General features: G+C 43.8%; 1 protein-coding gene across 2 annotated transcripts in view; it reads right to left on the bottom strand.

The window, feature by feature from the left end:
• Nucleotides 1-24,789, bottom strand: part of IRF5 (interferon regulatory factor 5) — a 61,754-nt gene that overhangs the window by 12,101 nt on the left and 24,864 nt on the right. For both annotated transcript variants that reach the window (XM_029615835.1, XM_029615834.1), the window contains exons 2-5: nt 3,762-3,955; nt 1,660-1,849; nt 1,290-1,336; nt 94-130 (exon numbers count right to left, since the gene is read on the bottom strand). In XM_029615835.1, the coding sequence (XP_029471695.1) occupies nt 94-130; nt 1,290-1,336; nt 1,660-1,849; nt 3,762-3,935 (448 nt within the window). In that variant the 5' untranslated portion in view covers nt 3,936-3,955. The remainder of the gene's footprint in view (nt 1-93; nt 131-1,289; nt 1,337-1,659; nt 1,850-3,761; nt 3,956-24,789) is intronic.

Consider the following 24,789-nt stretch of genomic DNA (forward strand, 5'->3'; position numbering starts at 1 on the left):
TGACCGAGGTCCTCCAAATGCCTCCATGTCCGGCTGGGCTGACCCAGCACAGAGAATCCTTGGCTGTAAGGAGCCCCCCCTCTTCACACTCACCTGAGTTTATGTTAAGGCTGGGCAACATGTCCTGAAGCTGTGAAAAGATCCCCAAGGCAGGAAGGTTAGTCAGGGCTCCTCCGAAAACCACCACATCATCCCCCCGTTAGCTACGTTCACGGTGGGCGGCGCTGCTGCCTAAGGGTGCCACCCAAACAAAATCCCAACCGTATGGCGCGGGGGAGAGGCAGTGCAAGCAGGAGGCGATGCCTACATCCGAGCCGGTGACGGCTGAGGACACGGAAAGCGTGGCGGCGGGCTGATCCCAGTACCCCGGGATGTAGGGAAACCTTATCCCACGTACTTTTCATTTCAGGCGAGGACTGCCAAGAGATTTTCACGCACTATGATTGGGCAGGGACATACAAGCCGAGTATATCTACAGCGAATAAGAGAACTGCATTTTTGCTTTCCTTCAGCCCAGCAGTTTTCTCCTCCTCCTCTAGTCTTCCTGCGTACTCGGAGCCACACGCCTTTCATTTGCTGGTGCCCAGAGTACTGGTGCCCCTCGCCCTCCCTTAAAGCCCGCCATCGTGGCGAGGATGCTCAGCCAGAGCTCACGCAACCTCCCTCCCCCTCGGAGCGTGCAAGCATGGGGCCCTGAGCCTGGCCCCTAGGTGCTGCTGATGAGCCACGGCTGAGGCGTCCTCCCCCCCTTCCGACCCCCAACCCAGGAGATGAGAAATCTGCCTCCCTAGGATGCCTGGTCCCTCCGTGTGGCAGAGCGTGGCGCTGCTGCTGAGCACTGGGCCAGCTCCGGAGTGCACACATATTTGGGGGTGGGGTGGGAGGGCTTAAGAACGGTCACACCCAAGCCTCCATTTGAGCAAACAGCGTCTTCCAGGAGGTATCATGGGAATGTTTTAAGCCCTGTTCTGGAATTGGAATGTGGTGATGCAATGAAGCAGCTCCATAGGGTCAGACGGTTTCCCACCCACTGATGACATCACAGGTGCAGCCTGGGAAATGACTGAATGTCTCTTTAATGGGTTTGGATTTTGTTTTGGGGTTTTTTGTTTTTTTTTTACCAGCATGCATAACGGTTCTCTGCTATCGGTTTATTCTCACTGTTTGCTTACGAATAGTCCCATGATTTTACCCCTCATGAGATGCAAACACTCCCCTTCCCTGACTCATTAGCAGGGAGAGAGTCAACCTTTATCCCGGAGGCGGCCATTATGTTCTCTCTGTCTTACCTCCTCTTCATCCGGGCCACAGATATATTCATCGCCAGCTAGAGAGTCTGCAGAGAAATAAAAACAGAATCCAGTCCAATAACTAACTTACACACACACGCACACTAGTGCTGGGAGTTACTGGGTCTCCCCCAGCTTTCTTTGTATCTCCTGAATTAGTGCCACCACCATGTCCTTGTGTGTCCCTGCGCGTGTGGATCTGACATCCCTAGAACCTGCTCTGTATGTCCCAGACGCACAGGAAGTGCTGCAGCCACCCTTCCAAGCTTGTAGCTCTCTTCGCCCTCTGCTCACCTCTGCACGACCCCTGCCCTCTCCTTCTTCTCCCTCATCTTTCCTCGCACCTCCTCCTGTCCCCACTTCTCCTTACCTCCATTAGCCTGCAGGAGGTCGCACACTTCGTAGATCTTGAAGGGCTGCATTGGTGTCTCCTTTGTGCCGTCGTAGAGTAGCTTGAACTCTCGGCTTTTGTTCAGGGCGCAGCGCAGGTTGGCTTTCCACTTGGCAGGGTCGGGTTCATCCACTCCCTCCTGGTACTTCCCGGTCTCCTTTGCCCAGGCCTAGAATGACAGATGAGCAGGTAAAATGCCGCAGTGTTGTACCCTCACCCTTTATCCAGTGAAAGAGGTCTCGAGGCAGGCCAGTCGCTGGACAAAAGAGCATCCTGGTCAAGGGTTGATTTTGGTGCCTCCCCCCCCAAACCTTTCTTCTTGATCTTGCACCAAGCTCACCGACTGACTCAAAGAGGTCATGTGGCACCCTCACCTGGCATGGCACACAAGTCAGGCACTCTTCTTGCCCATCCCCTGCAAAAGCCCTTGTCTAGAGGTCAGGCCTAGGGCTTTCGAACCAGAGTCAGATAATGCTGTCAGTTAGTTCGTGACAGGGAGGCCCGCCCTCCCTCAATGCTCCCAGACTCAAATGCAAGCCATTAGGATGATGAGATTGCACTTCTCTTTGCAACCCTGAACGCTTGCAACGTGAGGGGTATCACAGCTGTGCGAGCACGATCGTCCCTGATGGCCTCGATGAGCAGACGCCAAGCCCAGGAACCAGGCCCAGGTATCCCACACTACGTTATCGAGCTGACCAGCCATTTTTGTTTTTTTGTAAGGAGGGCTTTGTCCCCTTACCAAATATTTTCCCGTTTCCAGCTTTGGAGGGGGGGGGGTGTTTTAGACCCTCCCCATTCCCCTCGTTTTTGGGATCGGGCAGTGCTCTCCTATATAAACTAGACTGAGCATGCTCAAAGTGTGGTTGGAGGTTTTCTTTGTTTGGCTGTAGTTTTGATTTGAAGAAGGTTGGACTTTTTGTGCTGGGGATCCCAGTAGGCCCCACAGCTTGTGAAAAGTGATAACAGGGAGAAAGCCTATCTTTTGTGCCCTCACAAAACCAGGAGGGTTTTTCCCTGCTTGGAGAGAAGCAGAGAAGAGAGAAGGTTTACCATACAGATATTTGGGCATTTTATTTTCAGTACGGACCAGCCTGGAAGGGACAGGATTGAGACTGCACGTCAATCTATCAATCAAGTAGGCTTGCAAAGCTCAGAGGGAGAGTTATTGGGCCAAAGAGAAGTTATTGGGTTTTTTCCTGTTTTTAAGGGCAGAATTCATTTGGACTTCATCTTCCTACCACATCTTTCGAAGCACCATTTTTCTCTTTCCAATCACTGGGGAAAGGACACTGATTCAAGTTGCGAGATGGATAAAGAGACAATAATACTAGGAGTCCTTATTCTTTTGGTCATGATGATGTCGACTTTTGCCATCCTTGTATGGGTATTGGTTTTAAGTTGCAGTAAACCCTTTCCTTTTGAACATCACTCCTAGTCTACTGCATGGTTTTGTTACCTCCCACGTGATAACCGTTTGGAAGAAGACTACATGGACACCCACCCGCAACACCGTGGGCCCCGAGGCTCAGACCCTCCTCCCTGTCAGTGGGACCCGATGCCCAGGGTCAGAAGTCTGGATACATGAGCGAAAGAACAGAGGTCCGGGATGCTGAGGAAGGCCATGAGTAGTGCAGTAACCTCGGGATTAGGGACTCCAAAATGTAACCCCCTCTTGGGTTTTAAATTTAAGGATTTTTTTTTTTTTAAGCAGTCCTTCAAAATACTCTTCTCCTCACCACGTTGGTGAGGAGGAGGTGCCCATTATCATTAGCACATTTCCTCCTGCTTTTGTTCTGATTTATGGCGGCTTTTTTACTGATTCGGGATGCATATATGTATTTATTTAGATTAGTTCATGCCTTTCCATTGGTATTTCAAGGCAAGTTACAACTCAATTACAGTACGTATTTCCCTTTCTCAGGGGGCTTTACCATCTAAGAATTTGTACCTGAGGAAACAGAGGCTGCAGGGAGCACTTAGCGGTTCTCAGGCTACTGCTCTTAACACAGGTCTGACATCAGACAGCCTCAGCTAATCCAGCTTTACTAATTAGCCTGGATAGAGGTCCCGAGGCTCACCTTGAATATGGTGTTCTCATCGTCCTGGATGGAGATGTGTCTGGTGGCATGGCGCCAGGGGATGCGGAAGAGTTTGCGCTCCTGGTTCTCCCACTGCAGGCCTGGGTATTGCCCACTGTTGACCTGGGCGATGAGCCAGGGCTTCAGGCGGATGCGTCGTGGGTGCGAGTTCATGGCGGAGCCTTCAGTCCCTCCTGCAGCAAGAAACCACAATCCATATGGAAACAGCCCGGCCCAAGCGCTCGACAAAGAGAACGAACCGAAAAAAAACAAACAAACAAATAAAATTTGTGTGCGCGCACTTCTCCGGTGAACAGTAAAATTGGAGACCTGAGCTGGACCCATGTGCAGCGTCAGCAGGAATTTCCAGGAATTGTCTCCCGTAATACTGTCGAGGAGCACCCAGGAAGAGCCTGTGCCCGGGAGACCAGCAGCTCTCAGGCACTGCTAGAGAGGAAGGAGCAAAGATCAGCACACAAGGGTAGTGCCTCACAGGTACACTCGCTCATGGGCACTGTCCCTCACAGGTGAAATCGGAGTCAGGCATTGCCCCTTTATATTCTAGAAAATAGCATTTAAAAGGTCACCCACATAGTACGATAGTAAATGTCGACAGATAAAGGACTCAAAGGGTCCATCCAGTCTGCCCAGCAAAATGCTTAGGGTTGTAACTGCCACTCCATGTAGGTTACTCCCATTCAGTAATTTTACACCTAAAGTTACGAAAAAAGAAAATAAAAAACGAAAAAAAACCCCCAAACCAAACAAACATCGCTAGAAACTCGTGATAGCGCTCTCATAAAAAAAAAAGGAGGAAAAGAGCTCAGATACTCATGTGTACTTTCATGCTAAAAGCAACTGAGCACAAGATCTTTCAATCACAGGATTATAAAAAACAAATTGTTATTTTCTGAATGTAAAAAAACCAAAACAAAACCACACTCCTTGCGGTTATGGACTCCAAAGTATCCTTCCACCCTCAAAATAAACAGGGCTTGTCTGAAAATCGGAAGATATAAACGACTGCTGCTATCTCGCAGCGAAAACCATGGAACAAGTAAGAGCCAATGTTGGCCAACATTTCAGAGCTCTTCAGCACCATTTTACTTCCTAGAGCAAAACACTCTTTAAACAGTGCTACCGCTGCTCTTCCGTTATTTAAATCTTGAAAGGCAGACCGTCTAGCACCCTGAAACCTTAAAACTCGAGTGGATAATGCGCAGATACAGCAGTACTACTAACTTATAGGGGCAGCTTTATAGACCAAGATAAGGATGTTAATATTTAATACGGTAACTAACTGGAAGCCAATGAGGGCAATGCAATTTCTTATGTAATACGGGTTTCCAGTTATAACCCGAGCTGCTGCATTCCGGACCAGCTGAAGAACATTCTGTAGACATTGAGCAAGGCCCAGACAGAATGCGTTGCAATAATCCAATTGAGCAAACGCACAAGCATGCACAGTTAACCTAAAATTTGGAAGGTTGAAGCACAGGCTTAGAAACCTTAAGAGGGCTGAATTTGGAAACCACAAACTTGGCAGTGGCTTTTATTTGCACCTTCATGGATAGATTTGATTCAAGATAAACTCTTAAATATTTTCTCATAGAACGAATGGGGATGATTGTCTTATCTACCTGACACGAAGTAATACTAGCTGGTAGCACTGAGCAGCTGATCCAGAGACCTTCACTGTTATTCATGTTCAGTGCTAATCAATTTTGGACCATCCAAATCTTAACAGAATTCAAAGAGGCAGATGCATCAGTCGAAACAGGAAACAAATGCTGGATGTGATAGGCATATATAGGGGCGGATTTTAAAACCCCTGCGCGCGCCGGCGCGCCTATTTTGCATAGGCCGCCGGGGCGCACAGAGCCTCAGGACGCGCGGAAGTCCCGGGGCTTCCTGAAAGGGGCTTGTTGGGGGCGTCGCCGAATGACGCGGCGTTTGGGGGGCGTGACGCGGCGTTTGGGGGGCGGGCCCGGGGGCGTGGCTGCGCCCTCCGGAACAGCCCCCGGGTCGGGTCTTGGCAGGCGTAAATCCATGGATAAAGGTAGGGGGGGGGGTGGGTTAGGTAGGGGAAGGCGAAAGAAAGTTCCCTCCGAGGCCGCTCCGATTTCGGAGCGGCCTCGGAGGGAATGGAGGCAGGTTGCGCGGCTCGGCGCACACAGGCTGCCCAAAATCGGCAGCCTTGTGCGCGCCGATCCTGGATTTTATAAGATACGCGGGGCTATGCACATATCTTATAAAATCCAGCCTTCTTTTGTTTGCGCCTGGTGCGCCAACAAAAGTACGCGATCGCGTTATTTTTTAAAATCTACCCTATAGAGTACCGGACACTAAGGGGGTAATTTTCAAAAGGATTTACACACTTAAAACTGAGTTTTACATATGAAAATGGGTTTTTGGAAATTGCTATGATCGTATGTTGCATTTACACACAACTCCTTTGAAAATTACCATCTTAGTGACGAAAGAAGTTTGGTTAATGGTAGAAAATAAAATATTTAAAAAGTGCCGCCAAGAGGACAGATCCCTGAGGAACTCCGGAAGGAACTGGAAGCCATTTGGAGGAGGAATTTCCAAATTTTTGTCAGTTCCGACTGGAGGGGAGCTAAAAAAAGTTCCCTCCAAGGCCACTTCGATTTCGGAGCGGCCTTGGAGGGAACGGGGAAAGCCATCGGGGCTCCCCTTGGAATCGGCGTGCGCAAGGTGCACAAGTGTGCACCCCTTTGCGCACGCCAACCCCAGAATTTATAACATATGCGCACGGTAACGCGCACAAATGTACCCCGCACATGTAGGATTTAAAATCGGCCCCTTGGTCTGAGCCAGTATGGCAATTTCTTATGTTCTTATGTCCCAGTCTGTGGTGTCAAAGGCTGTTTTTATATCTGACAAAACCATGAAAGAAGACTTCTCCCTTTTCAATATGCTGTCTTACGTCCACAGTAGTAAAAAAAATAAAAAAAAAATAAAAAGAGTTTCAGTGATATGGGCCTTTCCAAAGCCATAATTTGGCAAGGGTCTAACATGTCATGGCCAGCCAGAAATTCTTGAAATTGCCCTAACACTACTTTTTTTTAAAGCAGTTTAGTCACAAAAGTAAGATTAGAAATCGGCCGGTAATTATGGATAAATGGAATTTTTTTTCAGTTTCAGAAACACAACGGCCTTTTTAAGGCAGGCAAGAAGAGCGCTTTCCTGAAGGGAAGCAGAGAGAAATGGCTTTAAGTAAGGCAGTTTCTCTGGTCACTTTAATAAGCCAAGTGGAATCATCCGTATATGAAGCAGATGTTAGAGCAGCTAGGTATCTTGAAATTTCACCGACAGTAACCACACAGGAAAATCTCCCATAAAACATTAGCAACCAAACACTGATCTTCAGTTACAACTAGAGATGTGAATCGGAACCAGAATCGGATCCGATTTCAGTTCCGATTCACATCTCTAGTTACAACTAGCTTATTAGACAGCATCGTGTGCTGTGATTTTGGTACTGAAAGAATTGGCTAACTCAACTGCCTCAGGAGAGTAGGGAAGAACAAGTGGTTAAAGATTTCACCACAGCAAATAAGAGTTTATGGCCAATTAAGAACAGATTGCAGTTTAGTTGTATAAAAACAAACAAACCCCCCCCCCCAAAAAAAAACCCTCTTTTAGCATTATTGATAACATGAGGGCATACAACCACCTCTTTGGCCACCTTAATGTCATCAGATGCGATCACCCCCTGATCCTGCTCCTGTTTAGTGCACAGAACCTTACCCCCTCACCCTATACAACCCAAACGCACTACTCTGCATTTTCTTTAGCATTAAATCATAGCTACCAGACTCTAGACCATTCCTCGAGCTTCACTAGATCCCTCCCCGTGTTTTATGTTGCCTGGCTCGTTCCCTCTATGTCCATTGCTACTTTGGTTTTATTTTTATGCTCTCGTCCTGGCAGCACAGCACTTGATGATATTCCTTTGAATAAGGCAATGTAAAGATGGACAACTAATAACAAACATGTACATTACTTCACTTGAAGCACCTCACATATAAAGCAGCCAAAGCCCTTCATCCCCTGAGGATGCCTAGAGTCAACCGAAATCTGATCACAAAGAGTAAGCAACACTCTACTAAAATACCTATCGGAAAATGCACCCGCTGCCAACAAGGAGAGAGCAAGAGAGACCCCCATACCCACTGTCTCAACTGGCAGAGAGTTGTTGCACACCCACTATCCCATCAGTAGTGGAGGATAGAGAAGCCCCCAAAACTACCATCTAAACAGGCAGCAGGGCAGAGAGGAGCCCTGTGCCCACCATCCCAACAGGTAGCAGAGCTGCATCCATGGGCAGTGAGCAAGAGAGGATCTCACCACCAACCATGAACAAACAGAGCAAAGAGGAGTCCCACGTACACTGTCCCAATGAGCAGCAGGCAGAGGAGCCTTGCAGGGCAAAAAGAAGACTCACCTCCATTATCTCAATGGACAGCAGTATAAAAGCTGTAATTGTATAAAGGTTTTGCAAAAGAAAGTGTCTACCGGGTCGAATTAACAGTGTTTTTGCATAAAACTTTGCAAATTGTTATTGTTATGCTGTGGGATGGTGTGAAAGCTGTTTCCCATAGCAGTAGGGATTAGTGGGGGTTCAATTTGTTAGGAACTGGAGAACAATTGGGGACAAGGGCAACCCACTCTGATGGGATGGGCTCCACCTTAACTAGGGTAGAACCCAGCTACTGGGGCCAACTCTGTATCGCTCCATGGTGAGACCGCACCTGGAATACTGTGAACAATTCTGGGCGCCGCATCTCAAAAAAGATATAATTGCGATGGAGAAGGGCAACCAAAATGATAAAGGGAATGGGACAGCTCCCCTATGAGGAAAGACTAAAGAGGTTAGGGCTTTTCAGCTTGGAGAAGAGACGACTGAGGGGGGATATGATAGAGGTGTTTAAGATCATGAGAGGTCTAGAACGGGTTAATGTGAATCGGTTATTTACTCTTTTGGATAATAGAAAGACTAAGGGGACACTCCATGAAGTTAGCATGGGGCACATTTAAAACTAATCGGAGAAAGTTCTTCTTCACTCAACACACAATTAAACTCTGGAATTTGTTGCCAGAGGATGTGGTCAGTGCAGTTAGTATAGCTGTTTTTAAAAAAGGATTGGATAAGTTCTTGGAGGAGAAGTCCATTACCTGCTATTAAGTTCACTTAGAGAATAGCCACTGCCATTAGCAATGGTTACATGGAATAGACTTAGTTTTTGGGTACTTGCCAGGTTCTTATGGCCTGGATTGGCCACTGTTGGAAACAGGATGCTGGGCTTGATGGACCCTTGGTCTGACCCAGTATGGCATGTTCTTACGTTCTTAACATTTAATAGGGAGATAGAGCAGCTTTTAAACTAGATCATGGGGAGCTAATGATTTGGAGTGAGGTGCCTTCAAAGCCTACTGGCAAAACAAGGAAATTAGAATATCCCAATAGAGAGGTTGTGGTAAAGGCTGAAATAGCCCAGGTATATTTAAATAAAGAGCAGACAAATATGAATGATTTCAAGTTACCTGTATCAATTAATAAGCAGCTTATGAATACAAATAAAAATACATAATAAATTATCTACTCTATGTGAATGCCAGAAGTCTAAAAAAAATAAGACTGGAGAGTTAGCATGTATGGCACTAAATGCAATAATTTGTACCCAGGTATCACTGTATGTATGTCAGCCTGACAGGGCAGATCAAATTGGTTGAGGGATGACACTATTTTATTTTATTTATTTGCATGTATTTCTTGCCTGATTAACATATGTTAAGGATGTTATATGGTAAAGATGGCATGGGGTCCTGCAGGAAACAAATGCACTATGGAATCTTTATGGATAGAAATTCCACGTGTGATGGGTAAGGAGTATAGCAGTGGGATACACTACCATGCATGCCCCTGGCCTAGATAAAGAAACAAGAGAGAGTGAAAAGTTACCAAATTAGAAAGGCAAATCAAACTGGCAACACAGTAATAATGGATGATTTCAATTACTCCAGCATTGAATGGGTATATGTATATTCTAGAGGTTAAATATTCATGGAGCAGCTGGTCCTGGAAACAAATGAAAGAAGAAACTACTTTAGATCTAGTCCTCAGTGCAATGCAGGACCTGGTGGAAGGGATAATGGTGGTAAGGCTGCTTAGCAATAGTGATCATATTGCAATCAAAGTACTGTAGTAGCATTTAGGGGTACATTTTCAAAAACAGCGCACGCGCGAACAAAAGTACGCTGGATTTTATAAAATACGCGCGTAGCCGTGCGTATCTTATAAAATCCGGGGTCGGCGTGCGCAAGGGGGTGCATATTTGTGCAACCTGTGCGCGCCGAGCCTGGCGCGCGCTGCCTATTCCCTCCGAGGCTGCTCCGAAATTGGAGTGGCCTCGGAGGGAACTTTCCGTCTGCCTCCCCTCACCTTCCCCTACCTAATCCACCCCCCCCGGCCCTATCTAAAAGCCCCCCCCACCTTTGTCGGCAGATTTACGCCTACCCGAGGCAGGCGTAAATCTGCGTGCGCCAGCGGGCTGCTGGCGCGCCATCACCCGACCCAGGGGCTGGTCCGGAGGCCTCGGCCACGCCCCCGGGCCTCGGCCACACCCCCGGACACGCCCCCAGACATGCCCCCTCCTGCCCCTTTTACGAAGCCCTGGGACTTACGCGCGCAGGGCTTTTAAAATCCGGCCCTTAATGTTTAAAGGGAGACTATGAAAAAATGTGGAAATCAGAAAAAACACAAAAATGCTAAAAAGCAGTTACAAAAGGTTAAAGGTTTACATGAGACATGCACATTATTTAAAAGTACCATACTGGGAACCCAGGTAAAATGAATTCCATGCATCAGATGAAGAGGCAGTCACAGCCAAAAGGCCCACATTTAGAAAAATGGAAAGAAGCCACAAATAAGGAAGAGAGGAAAGATAATTAGAACTAAACCATTAATAAGGCAGGCTGAGAAAGAATAAGAAAAGAAACTCACTATAGAGACAGTGTGACTCAGACAAGAAGATCTTAAAATTGTTGACATTTTGTGTTTTATTTGCTGATATATTAAGGAATATGACAGTGATTTATACAGTTCACCATAAGGAATCCACCTATTTGACTACACTATAATTATAGGTAAATTTTGCCACATTGTCCTTCATTGTTTTTCATTGAGTTCTGTATGTCATATTTTATATGTGTATCATTTTTTTCTGGCATATATTTATGTTTTGATTTATGCTTTCCTCATTTATTTTTTGGTCTGTTGGTATGTCAATCATTTTTATTTATTTTATTCATTTTTTATATTGTCTGCATATTTTAATGTTTTATGTGTTACTTTTATCTGTTTATATTTACAATAGCCCCTGAAGCAGCTCACACATGAGCGAAACTCAGCCTGAGTCGGGCAGTTTGTAAAGATTGTGATAATAAAGAATCCCTGGTGCTTTTACTGATCCACTACTCTTTAGTCGCTACTTGCAATATTGGAGCGGTTTCCGATCTGTTTCTTTAGATTTTTTATTATGCTATACTGTACTGGCATTTTGTTTTCTTTTATATTAGATTGTTTTTTGTAAATTGTGTATGTTTTCATGTTCATCGCCTAGACCAATTTTTTAGTTAGGCGAGTAATACATTTAATAAAATGTAAAAAGTAATATACTTTAAAAAGTTTTTTTTTTTTAATTTGAAGCACGAAGCCTGTAAGGGAGTCTGTTGGACCACTAGATGACCAAGGAGTAGAAAGGGAGCTTGGGAAGGAGAAAAGACCATAGCAGGAAACCTAGATGAATTATTTGCTTTGAATGCCACTGAGGATGTTGGGGAGATGCCCACACCAGAAACGTCTTTTGACCGTTATGATTCAGAGGAACTGAGGCAAATCATTTGTTTGAAACAAAAAACAGGAAATTAAAAAGATCATTTTTATTTTGTTTCAATTCATTTTTAAAACTAAAGAAAAAATGAATAAAATTGTTTGCTTTCATTTAATATAAAAAAAAAAGAAAGACTGAAAAGGTTAGGGCTGTTCAGCTTGGAGAAGAGACAGCTGAGGGGGGATATGATAGAGGTGTTTAAATCATGAGAGGTCTAGAAAGGGTAGATGTGAATCGGTTTTTTACTCTTTCGGAAAATAGAAAGACTAGGGGGCACTCCATGAAGTTAGCAAGTAGCACATTTAAGACTAATCGGAGAAAATTCTTTTTCACTCAACGCACAATAAAGCTCTGGAATTTGTTGCCAGAGGATGTGGTTAGTGCAGTTAGTATAGCTGGGTTCAAAAAAGGTTTGGATAAGTTCTTGGAGGAGAAGTCCATTAATGGCTATTAATCAAGTTTACTTAGGGAATAGCCATTGCTATTAATTGCATCAGTAGCATGGGATCTTTAGTGTTTGGGTAATTGCCAGGTTCTTGTGGCCTGGTTTGGCCTCTTTTGGAAACAGGATGCTGGGCTTGATGGACTCTTGGTCTGACCCAGCATGGCAATTTCTTATATTCTTATAAAAGTCAATCCCATAGGAGAAGAAAAAAATAAAAAACACTTCAGAGCCCTCTTCCTGATCTTTCCCCAGCTCCCTTTACTCTACTAATGAATCTTCGTAGGGCAAGGGTGATCTCCAGTTGCTCCTGTCCTGCCTGGCAAGACCAAGCTTGGTACCATTGTTAATTTTATAAAATCATGAGTGGGGTGGAAAGGGGACAGTTATTTACCCTTTCAAATAACACTAAAACAGGGGGACACTCCATGAAACTAATGCGCAAGCAAGCTGTGGAAACTGTTGCTGGAGGATGTGATCAAGGCATCTAGCAGAGCTGGGTTTAAAAAGGGGTTTGGACAAGTTCTTGGAAGAAAAATCCATAAAGCATTGTTAGTCAGGCAGACTTGGGAAAGCCACCACATATCCCTGGGAGTGGGTAACAAGGGATGGATCTAATCCTTTGCGATCTGCCGGGTACTGATGGCCTGGATTGGCCACTGTTGGAAACAGGATGCCGGGCTCAGTGGAACTTTGGCCTGACCCAGCATGGCATCTCTTATATTTATTTATTTATTTATTTAACAGTTTTTTATACCGACCTTCATAGTAAATTAAACCATATCGGATCGGTTTACATAAAACAAGGGTATAACAGAAGCAATAAATAAAAGTAATTAACAAGAGAAGAGAATAAGATAAAAGTTACATTTAACAAGGAGTAAAAACTTGGGAAGCTTAAGAGCTGGAAGGAAGTTAAAGGTCAAAAATAATTGAAGAAGCATTATCCAAAGGAATTTGGAATAGAGCAAAAAGATGCTTTAATCGGTGAGTGCCAGAGTTCTTCGTCTGAAAGGTTGTAGGGCTTTCATCTTCTAAATCCAAGTGAGGAAAAAGAAGACTAATTCATAAGAGACGAGCCCCACACTTACAATCCAACGGGTCAAGAACATTCTGGTGCTGCCGATGGAAGGTTCTGTACATCTGACACACTGTGTCTCTGAGTTTTAATAACTTATCCCTGGAGCTCCTAAAAAGTGCCACTTCATAGTCCACACATCCGTATCACACTGGATATACGCACCACACAAGCCACAGCAAAACCACACAGGATTATTCAGTACTTGACAGTATAGTGATTTTTTCTAAGGCCACATAGAATAGCAGCTGGGCTTACAACTCAGGCCCATGGAGAAAAATTGATTTGCCTTCGGTCAGACAGCGTCTGTGGTAAATTGGGATTAGAACTCATAGCCCAGGATACCATCCGACATGTAAGCTGGTCAGGAGACCACACCTCCCAAAACTGTGACCGTGACGCACAATGCCAGTGTTATTTCTCAAGATTGAGCATTTAATGATTTCTTAAAAAGCTATGCCTTCCTTCTGTCCTCTTTATGTGTGTGTGTGTGGTGGAGTCTAGTGATACAATAACACACCAGAGCTGCTGGTGACATGAGAGAACCATGGCTTCTGACTCATGCTGTGGGCACGTCTAGGCTTGGCACCAGGATCACACCCCATAACCCCCAATAAGCTAGTTATCGACACAGGTACTGCAACACACAGCTGAGGGCATATTTATAGCAACTGTGGCAGCTACGCAGACTTGGCTTGAAGGAAAAAAAAAAGTAGTTTTTCATAAGCTCCTTTGTGCAATAATACCTAGAATCCTGTACAGCCTGCTGTGACTAAGGAGAACATGTCTATTACAACATAAGAAGGCTCCAGCTGAAGGTAAACAAGTGGCCGGAAATACAGCATAGGAGTCCTACATTCCTGCTGGAAACCAACCCTAATTAAAGGAAACTTGTGATCACAGAAATAGAAATCAGGAAGTTGCATCTACAAGATTCTGCACTTGCAATGTGTCAATAACAGCCTCGTTTGACATCACAAAGTAGCTGCCTATGACATCATAGAACAATTAAGAATATTGCCAGGAAGTTCCCTTCCAACAGGTTCTTTCTACCAGAAGCGGGCAAAGTCCCCACTCTACAGCACTATCAAACCATTCCATCTCCTTTCCCTCCCCAAAGTGCTCCATTTTCTTCTGACTTTATTTATTAGGGATGTGCATTCGTTTTTCACTATTTAGAAAATATCAGCAATATTGCCTAATTCATGATTGTTCGTTAGTCCTGAAAACCGAAGCGCATTTTGACAAAAGTTTGGCAAAAAATCGTACTCCGTGTCAGTGCACACTATCTTTCTAGCTAACGAACTCCTCTGAATTCATACTTTTTAATTTGCAATTTTTTTTAGTGTGCACCAATATTAGTTACAGCACACTACTACATACTTAGGGCCGGATTTTAAAAGGGTTACGCGCTTAAGTTAAGCGCGTAACCCGAGCCTCTTTTGCATAGGCTCGGCGGTGCACGCAAGCCCCAGGACGTGCGTAAGTCCCGGAGCTTTGCTAGGGGGGGGTGTGTCGGGGGTGGCATGACGTTCGGAGCGGCCTCGGAGGGAACTGGCAGCGTGCGCAGGGCTCGGCGCGTGCGCAAGTTGCACAAATGTGCACCCCCTTGTGCGCGCTGATCCCGGATTTTATAAGATACGCGCGGCTACGCGCATTTCTTATAAAATCCGGCATACTTTTGTTCGCGCCTGGTGTGCGAACAAAAGTACGTGCGCACGCTGTTTTTTTAAAATGTACCCCTTAGTGCGCTGTAAGTTCTATTAGGGCGCACTAATGATCCTTTATGCGCATTAACATCTAGCTAGTGCGCACTATCTCAGGCGGCGTATTGCGCGCACTAATGCTGAGATAGTGTGCACTAACTTGTTGTTAGTGTGCAGTAAGGCCCATTAGTGCGCTCTAACTTCGTTGACAAAATGCCGAAAAAAAAAACCGATCCATAAGACAACGATATTTTCCATGGAGCGGCCGACCCGAAGCCCGTCCCAAATGCTAAAAACAATTCACATCCCTATTATTTATTGCCTGTGGGCATGATGGTCTCCACTGTCAAAATGTTGCCTAATTGCACCTTTCATTCTGAGTGAAGAATCCTCCATGGCTGTAGGGAGTGAAATCTGTTTCCCCTTACTCTGCAAAAGTGTGGTCTTTGCTTTGTACAATGCTTTTTGGAAGTAAAAAAGATGGATTACGATATCCCTGTAGCGTTCAGTCTCTATTTTAAAAAATCTGTTTATTGTTTTCAGAAGATAAATACAGCAAACCAAGCCAAAACTGTACCAACTACAATATAAAACTATAAAGAGTGCAGTATTGAAGAAATCTGCTCAATCCTTAGTGAACAACATTGTCTTCTTAAAACTCCCTCCTCACCTGCGGCTGAGCGTTACGATACCGAAAGTGAGTTTACAATTAGACTGTGAAGTCTACACGACAAAGAACCTAGGTACAGTTTCCAAAACCTGAAGAAACATTTCTTTGTCTCCTACAATTTTTCTTGGAGACAGACAATTTCTCCATAAGTAATAAGCTATGCATTTGTATACGCCATTGCTCCAAGGTTGGCGCATCTCTACTTATCCATCGTACCAATATACACTTTAATTATACAACAAGCTTTGCGCGTTTATTGTAACAAATAATTATCAGACATCCCATAATCATCAGAAATATCTGGAAAGCCTAGGGATGCGTCTAGTGGCACATCCCTTCCAGCCCAGGCAGAGATATGTTGAAAAACTGAATTCCAAAAAAGTCTGAATACTTGCACTTGCCCAAAAACAGTGGAAAAGAAAAAAAGTGCCTTCTAATGCCTCGAACTTTAGACAAGTACTGTCCCGGGTGATGCCAGCCTTAAATGCTCAGAATCGTGAAATGTAAAGCCTTTGCACCACCTTAAATTGTGTTTCTCGAAGATTAGCACTTTCTACTAATTGTCCCAGTCCAGTCAGAGAAAGAATCTAATATCTTCTTCCAGATCATTTCCCTGCTTTCTAAATCTCTTTGTTGCCATGTAATAAAGTGTCAACGTAATGACGTATTTGCAAATAAGCACAGAAGTCTTTATTATCTACGCAATGTTTGTCTTTTAATGTTTGAAATGGAAATCTCCCCTGTCGAGATTCCAACAGCAGTTGACCAAGCCTCCTAAGACCAACAGCCTCCCATTTACGAAAAACATCATGATCTATTCCCGCTATAAAAGCCCCATTCCCTCTAAGTGGCAAAAAAAAAAAAATCGAAACTGTTGGAGATAGCTCATATTTAGTCCTCGCCCATTTCCAGACCCGAAGAACAGACGTAAACAATGGATCGAGCCTCAGCCCACGTGGAAGCGTTCTCTTCCCTCCGAGTAAAATGTATGATAATCCTAGAGGCTTCACTAAACCACCATCTAACCGTACATCTGTCACACTGCTCTGCTCCCGAGCCAGGCTCTTATTACGCGTGCAAGATAAGCCACATTGAAAACCCGCAAATTCGGCAGTTTTAGACCACCATCACGAAGTCAGAGCTGCAAGCTCAACAATTTCATTCGCAGTTTTTTTCCTGTTCCAGATAAACTGAGAAATCAACTTGTTCCACAATAAAATGCCTTTTTTCAAGATCCAGATCCGCAAAGTTTGTAACACATATAGCTGCTCCCCTCCCAATCATCTTTTTGTCCCTCTACAGTGATTAGCCCTAGTGATTATTATTTCAGTATACCTTGTCCCTCTTTAAAACACATTATCTTCCTTAGGGTTTATTTTTTCACTGCTTGGTTTTATCTTTCACTAGTTTCTTATCACATGAAGCTGGTTACAGTTAGCACTTCCTGACCCGCATTACTAGTTACTAACTTCTTCCACACAAAAACAGACCCAATTCCAGTTAGCAAGGCCCACAGAGAAATCTAGGAACCCAGTATGCCCCGTCTACTGAGGGCATCATTATGTCCAGTTCATAGCAAGGGTAATGGGGGAGGGGGAAGTCCATCCTCTTCGGATAATTCATCTGAGCTTTATTTATTTAACAGGTTTTTTATACCGACATTCGTGGGAACATCATATCTGTTTACAATTAACTGAAAGACAGAAAAAAAACCAGGCACAAAAACAAACACTACCCCGGTCCCAGTCCCAAAGGTTCTCTATGTTAATGCGCCGTGTGGACTTAAGAGACTCGTGTTCCCTCTGCACATTCATTATATTCTGAAATCAATTTCCGAGTATCTTTATTTACATTGATAGGCCTTGAAATTATGTTTTTGGTTTTTTTTATTCCCCTGCCTCTTTCATTGATTTTTCTATGTGCAGTTTTGGGGGACCCCGTGCAACTGTCCCCCTTTTTCCCCCTCCCATCATCGGGCCTGCAGTTATTAGCGTGCACTGCACACACATGGCTTTGGGTACAGGGGCTATACTAGTGCCTGTTGCACGGGAATGTTATGGCTGGGCACCTGCAAGAACTCCCAAGGAAGGGGCTGGGTTTGGTTTGTGTCATTAATGTAAACCGCAGCGCGACGGTCTCGGATGTGGAGCTGCCAGGTAGCATGCTGCATGGCGCCGGGACTGGCATTGGTCTGGCACCGCTCTCCGTACAGGAGCCCCGGCTGCAGACCCAAGAGCAGAGGTGGCAGAAGACTGCACTGTAACCAATCTCTCGGTGGCTCGGTATCTGTCCTGGGTGGGGGTCACTAGCACAGACAGACAAGAGCTGGATCTACCACTGAAGAAAAAAAAAAAGGAAAGCCAGAGACAGCAAGGCAAGAGGCCAAGCATGGCGGCTCCCTAAGAAGTCAGAGAAGAAGGAATAAGGAGAGAGGCTGGGTACGATGGCTCCCTGATGAGACACAGATGGGCCGGCGAAACCGGCTTTTCGGATATTCTGCTCTATTCCTAGTAAACTTCTTCCTATAGAAGTCATTTCTGGGGTTAGGCTCCTCATCTTCCTTCTTTACACAAATACAGATAACCAATGCAATGAGAACGCTTGGAAAACAAACGAGCATTGCTTCTTTAATGCAAATAAACATTTCACACACCAAACCCATCACATGCCCATACAAAGTAGTGATGTCAATATGCAGTTGAGCACAGGAAACGACGGGGGGGGGGGGGGGGGGGGTGTCGATAGGTAAGTTAGCCAGAGACACTTATCCGAGATATTCAGTGGTGCGGCAGCTGGCTGAACATACCCAGCTGTTTTAAAGTTAGCCGGATAAGTGCATCAGGATAACTGTAGAGCCGCTCTATGGCACAGCCAGAGTTAACAAGATGAGGTTCAGAACTAGTTTACCAGTTAACCTAAGTTAGCTGGTTAACTTATCCGGTTAACTCCTCTCCTCCCTGGAGCACCTCCTACCCACCCCCCCTGGAATGCCGGATAACTCGTTAAGACATAATATCGCAGTTTAGCCATTTAGATGAACAACTCTGCGGCCCTCGAGGACCAGAACTGCCCATCCCTGGGATAAAGAATGGGATGGGCACCTGGGGTACACCTGGGGTAATCTGCATGGAGCGGCAGTTGCTGGGCAGACGGGATGGAAGAGTTTGGCCTCTAGCTGCGGACATTTACTTTGTTACTATGATGTCACTGCCCGGTTCAATACAAAACACAGGATTCAGTGATGTCACGGCACAATTGAACACAAGAGGAAGTGATGCTATTACCTCACTCTGAAGCACGAGAACAATGAGCAGCTATATTGTCGTATCGACCCCTCCCCCCCCCCAAGGAAAAGATGGAACCAGGGTATAAAGTGCTCCATGATAAAGGAGTATTGTGTTAACCAAAGAGTCTGAGGGGGACGTCAATGCTGGGGATCCACCAGGGACTGCAGGGGGGGGAGTTGGAGTAGAGAATCCACTGGGGACTCCGGCGGGGGAGGGTGAGCGTGCAGAGGAGAGCAAAGCTGGGGGATCCGGCAGTGACTCACATCATTTCTTAGCTCTGCTTCCCCTCTTCCCAGAATGAAACCTCCAAGAGCTCCACAAACTACAACCCAAGTCTCTGGCCTCGGCCTTCCTTCCGCTTTCTGTCTGCCCTATGCAATGAGCGGTACAGTAAGACTGTGGGCTGACGTTCAGCCCACATCTTTACACTCCCTGTGCAGTAAAAGAAATGATGTGTTACATGCACTGGGAGCTAAAAAAAAAGCACACTAAACAGAGTTAAAATCTGCGCTCAGCCTTTGGCATAGGCTGCGTGCACATTTTAACTTTCTTTTTAAAATCTGCATGACATTTAGAAGTGCATTGACATCAGTCGGCGTAGCCTTGCAAAATTAAAGCCAACAAAAACACTGGAAGTTTTGGTTTTTTTTTTAATTAGCTTTTTGAGAAGATTGCATGAGGAAATCTGAGTCTTAGGGAGCTGCACACCTGCCTCCTCTGACCTGCAGCAGGCAGTGATTGAAGGCGACTGATTTTTTTTTTTCGGGGGGGGGGGGGGGGAATAATATAATATCCACTGGGGTGATCTGGTATGGTCTCGTCAGACCTGTAAATCCTCTGAATGGTACTTTGTTACCGGATCCAGCAGATATGAGTTGGCTTTCCATGCAATTAAGTCAAATTAAAGAATTGGAAAGGTTCCAATAACCCAAGCCAAGGAAGCATTTTACTCCCCTGTGCGTGCCTGCGTTTTATTTGAAGCAAAAGGCATGGCCAAGAATTCTGCAGATGGGATCGAGGAGAACCTCAGTGAAACCTCAGATGAGGAACTGATGGGCTGCAGCATGGGGGGGAATGGGCCAGGAGCCTGAGGGACGTGGAAAGCCAGAAGATGAACCTGATTGCACTGAAGCCTGAGCCTTAAAGGAATACAATCGCTCTCACTTGCCGTTTCCTTCCTGCGCCTTGAAGTCTCCAAGCACAAATCATGTTTTGTGCACACAGAGCATGAGGTGGGAGAGGGAAGACAATCAGCCCCAGGTACTGATGCTGGAAACTTTACTCCACCGCTGACCAGGAGTAAGATTCCCAGCGTATGAGAACCTGAATTAATCCAGCACACCTCTGTACCGGCGAGGGTAATAGCTAATTCCTTCCTTAGCATGGGCGTTCCCTGCGAGGGTGCTAAGCAGGACGCACAGTTGTATGCACAAAACGCCTTGCTACATCAAGAGTAAAGTCTGTGTACAAAAGAAAATAAATATAAAAACGTGTGCATAACTGCGGGTAAAACCGTATGCTGAGCGCAGGTTATTGCATCAGGCCCAATCTTATTTTGCATGTGCTGAATTTTTGGTGTGGTAGGTGTAGACGTTTGATCTAAGCCTCTGGTTCCATGTTGATGCCCTGAGGATTCCAATCCATTCCAAGGATGAGGAAGAAATAGGGGAGGGGATGGAAATAAAAGTAAATTCATATTCATTCATATTCTCTCTCTGTGTAAGCACCTCAGTGAAACCTCAGATGAGGAACTGATGGGCTGCAGCACGGGGGAAATGGGCCAGGAGCCTGAGGGATGTGGCAAGCCAGAAAATGAACCTGATTGCACTGAAGCCTGAGCCTTAAAGGAATACAATCGCTCTCACTTTCAGTTTCCTTCCTGCGCCTTGGAGTCTCCAAGCACAAATCAAGTTTTGTGCACACAAATCATGAGGTGTGAGAGGGAAGACAATCAGCCCCAGGTACTGATGCTATATGTATATATAAATATGCTACAATCTGGATATCCTCTGCAGAAAAGCAAAATTTTAAACCTAGACGTTGAATCAAGGTGACCAAAGGCACCAATTAAAGATTATAGAGGGTGTGTTTATTACTCCAGGGTGGAGTATTAACCCCTGTGGCACTCCCCAAGGCTCTCTTTGTGTCCTCTCAGTCCGTGTAATTACAGTCCGGGTGTGCATGGACCAATCAATGCGCTCTATAATTCTGTGGACCTTTTCATGCTCTTCTTGCTACAGCACAGGAAGTTCAATGTACTGAGCGTGTAGATACAGATGAAGCATGTGTGTTGTGTAAGCACAGTTTGACTATATATGGTATAGTATGTCCTAAGCAGCTCATAAGCTTTGATTCAAAGTCTAGGTTTAAAATTTTGCTTTTCTGCAGAGGATATCCAGATTGTAGCGTATTTAGATGTGAAGTCTGAGTCATTAAGTAAACACATTGATTCTTTGACAAAGATTGCTGTCTGGCTTTTTCATTTTAAACTAAAAGTCATGATTAACTATTTACAGATCTGTCTTCCCGTGGGGGGCACTCACGTCTTCCGGGTACTACTTTTGTTGTCTTCTGGGTACTACTGTTTCAATAACCAGTCATCCAGAAATCAGAAACCTCTGTTCCTAGGAATTACTATGCAATAAACAAAACTTCGGACAATCTGCCAATTAAAGTCCGAGTAGCAGCATTAGATCTGACTCAGTCCAGCAGAGTCAGACGTAAGACTGCACATGCGATGGCCGCAACCATCCAGTCCCTGTTCAGGTGCCAAAAATGTAATGTAATGTAACGCGCACTCTACGCTTATAGCCAGGGACACAAGAATACTTATACTTCTACTGAGTCTAAGTGTTTTTGTGTCCTTGATTATAAGCGTAGAGTGCGCGTTACATTACACCATCCAGCTAAATCTGAATCAATATGGGTTACTACTAGGAGGAAGGATAACTATGAGAATCCATCTCCCCAAATAGCTGGTTGTCCTATTCTGCTCAAAATCTGACCATGACCCTAGAGGTTAAGAGACTCACAGCTAACGTTTTCCTCATTATACTTCGAGCGTAGGTTAACATTCTTTCTATTTTTTTTACGTTTCATTGGGAGATTTCATCAGTTTCTTGATTGGCAGGACTTGAAAACACTGCAACCCCTATCATGGGCTACCTTTAAATTCATTGAAAAGGATCCAGATTTTGTAAAATACAACAGCAAAATTAATTTTCAAGGGAAAAAATAAAATATGATCATGTAACTCCTCTGTTGCAAGACCTCCACTGGCTACCGATTATTAGTGGAATAAGATTTCAGATCTTATATCTCACATTTAAAGCCTTATCTTTAAATCCTCCTTATTCCATATCAAGTTACCCTTCTATTGCATTTCTCTCAGAGGAGATTATATTAATTATTGGATGCTATTTGATGTGTCTTCCAAACACCAAAAACATATTGTAAAACAGTAAATTGAAAAAAAGTTTTTAATTGGATCTTCTATTTGTCAGCCTTTTAAAAATATTTGTTCATTATTTTAGTTTGGTTTTACTATTGTATTTTATATTTCTTAGTTTTATTGTTTGATGTTTTGAGGAATGGTAATGTTTTTCAAATACAGTGTCTGGCTTGTTGTGGTTTCCAGCTCAGTTTTTGTCTGCACATTTATTTACATTTTTTAGTGACTAGAATAAAAAATTCTCAGGTATGGACAGTGGTGACTTTTTTAATTTTATTAGTTTTTTTTAATGTGTCTGCTGTTTTGAAATATTTTAAACATTTCCCAATGAGTTTTTATTTATTGGATGTTCTATTTATCAGCTGCTTTGAAATATTTGTTCATTTGTTTAGTATGGTTTACTAATATATTTTATATTTCTTGATTTTATTGTTTGATGTTTTATGTGGAATGGTTACTGTTTATACATTGTTGCATTGCATACAGAATTTGGCTCGTTGTGGTTTCCAGTTCAGTTTTTGTCTGCACATTTCTGTTTATACTGTATGGTAACCACAATGGTCAAATATCCACATACATGTGAGGGTAAATTAAACAGGTATTATCATTACATAGATTAAATCAACAACATACCCGTGTGATATCTTACACATATTTATTACAACTTTTAAAAACAGATATTACTTATACATACAGTACATCATTTTACATATCTCAACCATTCATTCTCACATTCATACCAACAATGTCATTACATATAAACATCAAATATTGCACATCAATTAGTTAGTTCAATGCATTGAACTAACAACATCAGGAGCATACAATAAAATGGGAATATGTTGAATTAAAAACACTGGGAACACACAATGAAGTAAAATAATGTTTTCTCAATTTTCAGTATTAGGGATTTTCTGGAATGAATACAAGGGAAGTCTAATTATTAAATAGTTTAAGAATAAAGAGAATACATTGAATGATTTTTTTTAGTAATTTAAGTGCAATATTGATTAATATCACAAAGAATCTGTTGTATTTTAATTGATGTGCAATATTTGATTTTTATATGTAAAGACATTGTTGGCATGCATGTGAGAATGAATGGTTGAGATATGTAATATGATGTACTGTATGTATAAGTAATATCTATGTTTTTAAAAGTTGTAATAAATAAAATTTGTAAGATATCACACGGGTATGTTGTTGGTGTCTTTATTCTGTATATGAGGGCCTGTATCAGACCGAGGTGAGATCAGCATATGAATGAGTCAGATACCCCATGGACTAGTTTTGAAAAAAATCCCCCGGACTGATATTTTCCTGCAATCCGCTCCTGGGGCTGTCCTAAACTTAGCCGGATATACATATCTGGCTAACTTTAAGATAGCTGGGTATATTCAGCAGTGTGACTGAATATCCCATTAAATTATCCGGATAGCTATATCCGGCTAACTTAACTAGCCACTCCGCGGCTGAATTTTGGCCCCCAAGTGTTGATGAAAGACTCCCAGATCTTCTAGAGCCGCAATACCTCGGGCAACAAGTTCCACAATGTGGGACCCATTTCTGAAAAAGCCCAGTTTCTTGTTTCGCTTACACAGTCAACCTTAAGAGAAGGGACTGCCAAGAGGGACCTTCCCTGAGGATGACGAGAATGAGATGGGTATTTATTATTCAAACAGGCCAGCACGATATCTTGGCCCTTGCATGTTCAGAGATTTAAAAATCAAAATCAACCCTTTGAATTTTATTCACAGAGGTATAGGAAGGCAATGCAGCTGAAAACAGGAGCGGGGTAACGTGTTCCCAGGGAGAGGCCTGCATGACCAGACGGGCAGGGGAATTCTGTAAAATCTGCCGCGCCGGGAGATGAACGCCTAAATACAGGGCATTACAGTAGTCAGCTGGTGGTAAAACAAAAAACTGAATATTTCTAAAAATCAATGGGATCTAAAATATAACGTACAGTATGTGCCAAAGCATTTTTAGTTTAGAAAAATCAAATCTTTATACAGCCTAAATATGACCCCTGAAACTAAGACGGGTATCAAAATGAAATCTAAAATTCCTCTCTGGATCTGAAACTGGATCACAGTTCAACAAATCAGGGGGAGAAATAAATAGATGACTGATGGAAACATATAGCCTCAGATTTAGTTACATTTAGTAATAAATTGCAATTACTCATCCAAATATTAATAACAGATAACAGCTTGATGGAAAAGGACCCCAACTGGAAAAACAGTCATCTGTATAGACTCTGAATTTAACTCTAAGTTGTCTCTGAATTTGTCCAAGTTGATCAATAAGAAAAAAACAGGAGGTGCCAAGTAAACATTAAATGTCGTAGGCAACAAAATTGACCCCTGGGGTACCCCATAACATCAAGCCATTCAAAGAACTTATACAGGAAAATCCATCACTTCCATTCAGACAAGTAAGACCTAAACTATTTAAGGACTATACCACTAAGCC

Source organism: Rhinatrema bivittatum, chromosome 9 (genome assembly GCF_901001135.1).
Source record: "Rhinatrema bivittatum chromosome 9, aRhiBiv1.1, whole genome shotgun sequence".
Classification (NCBI taxonomy): domain Eukaryota; kingdom Metazoa; phylum Chordata; class Amphibia; order Gymnophiona; family Rhinatrematidae; genus Rhinatrema; species Rhinatrema bivittatum.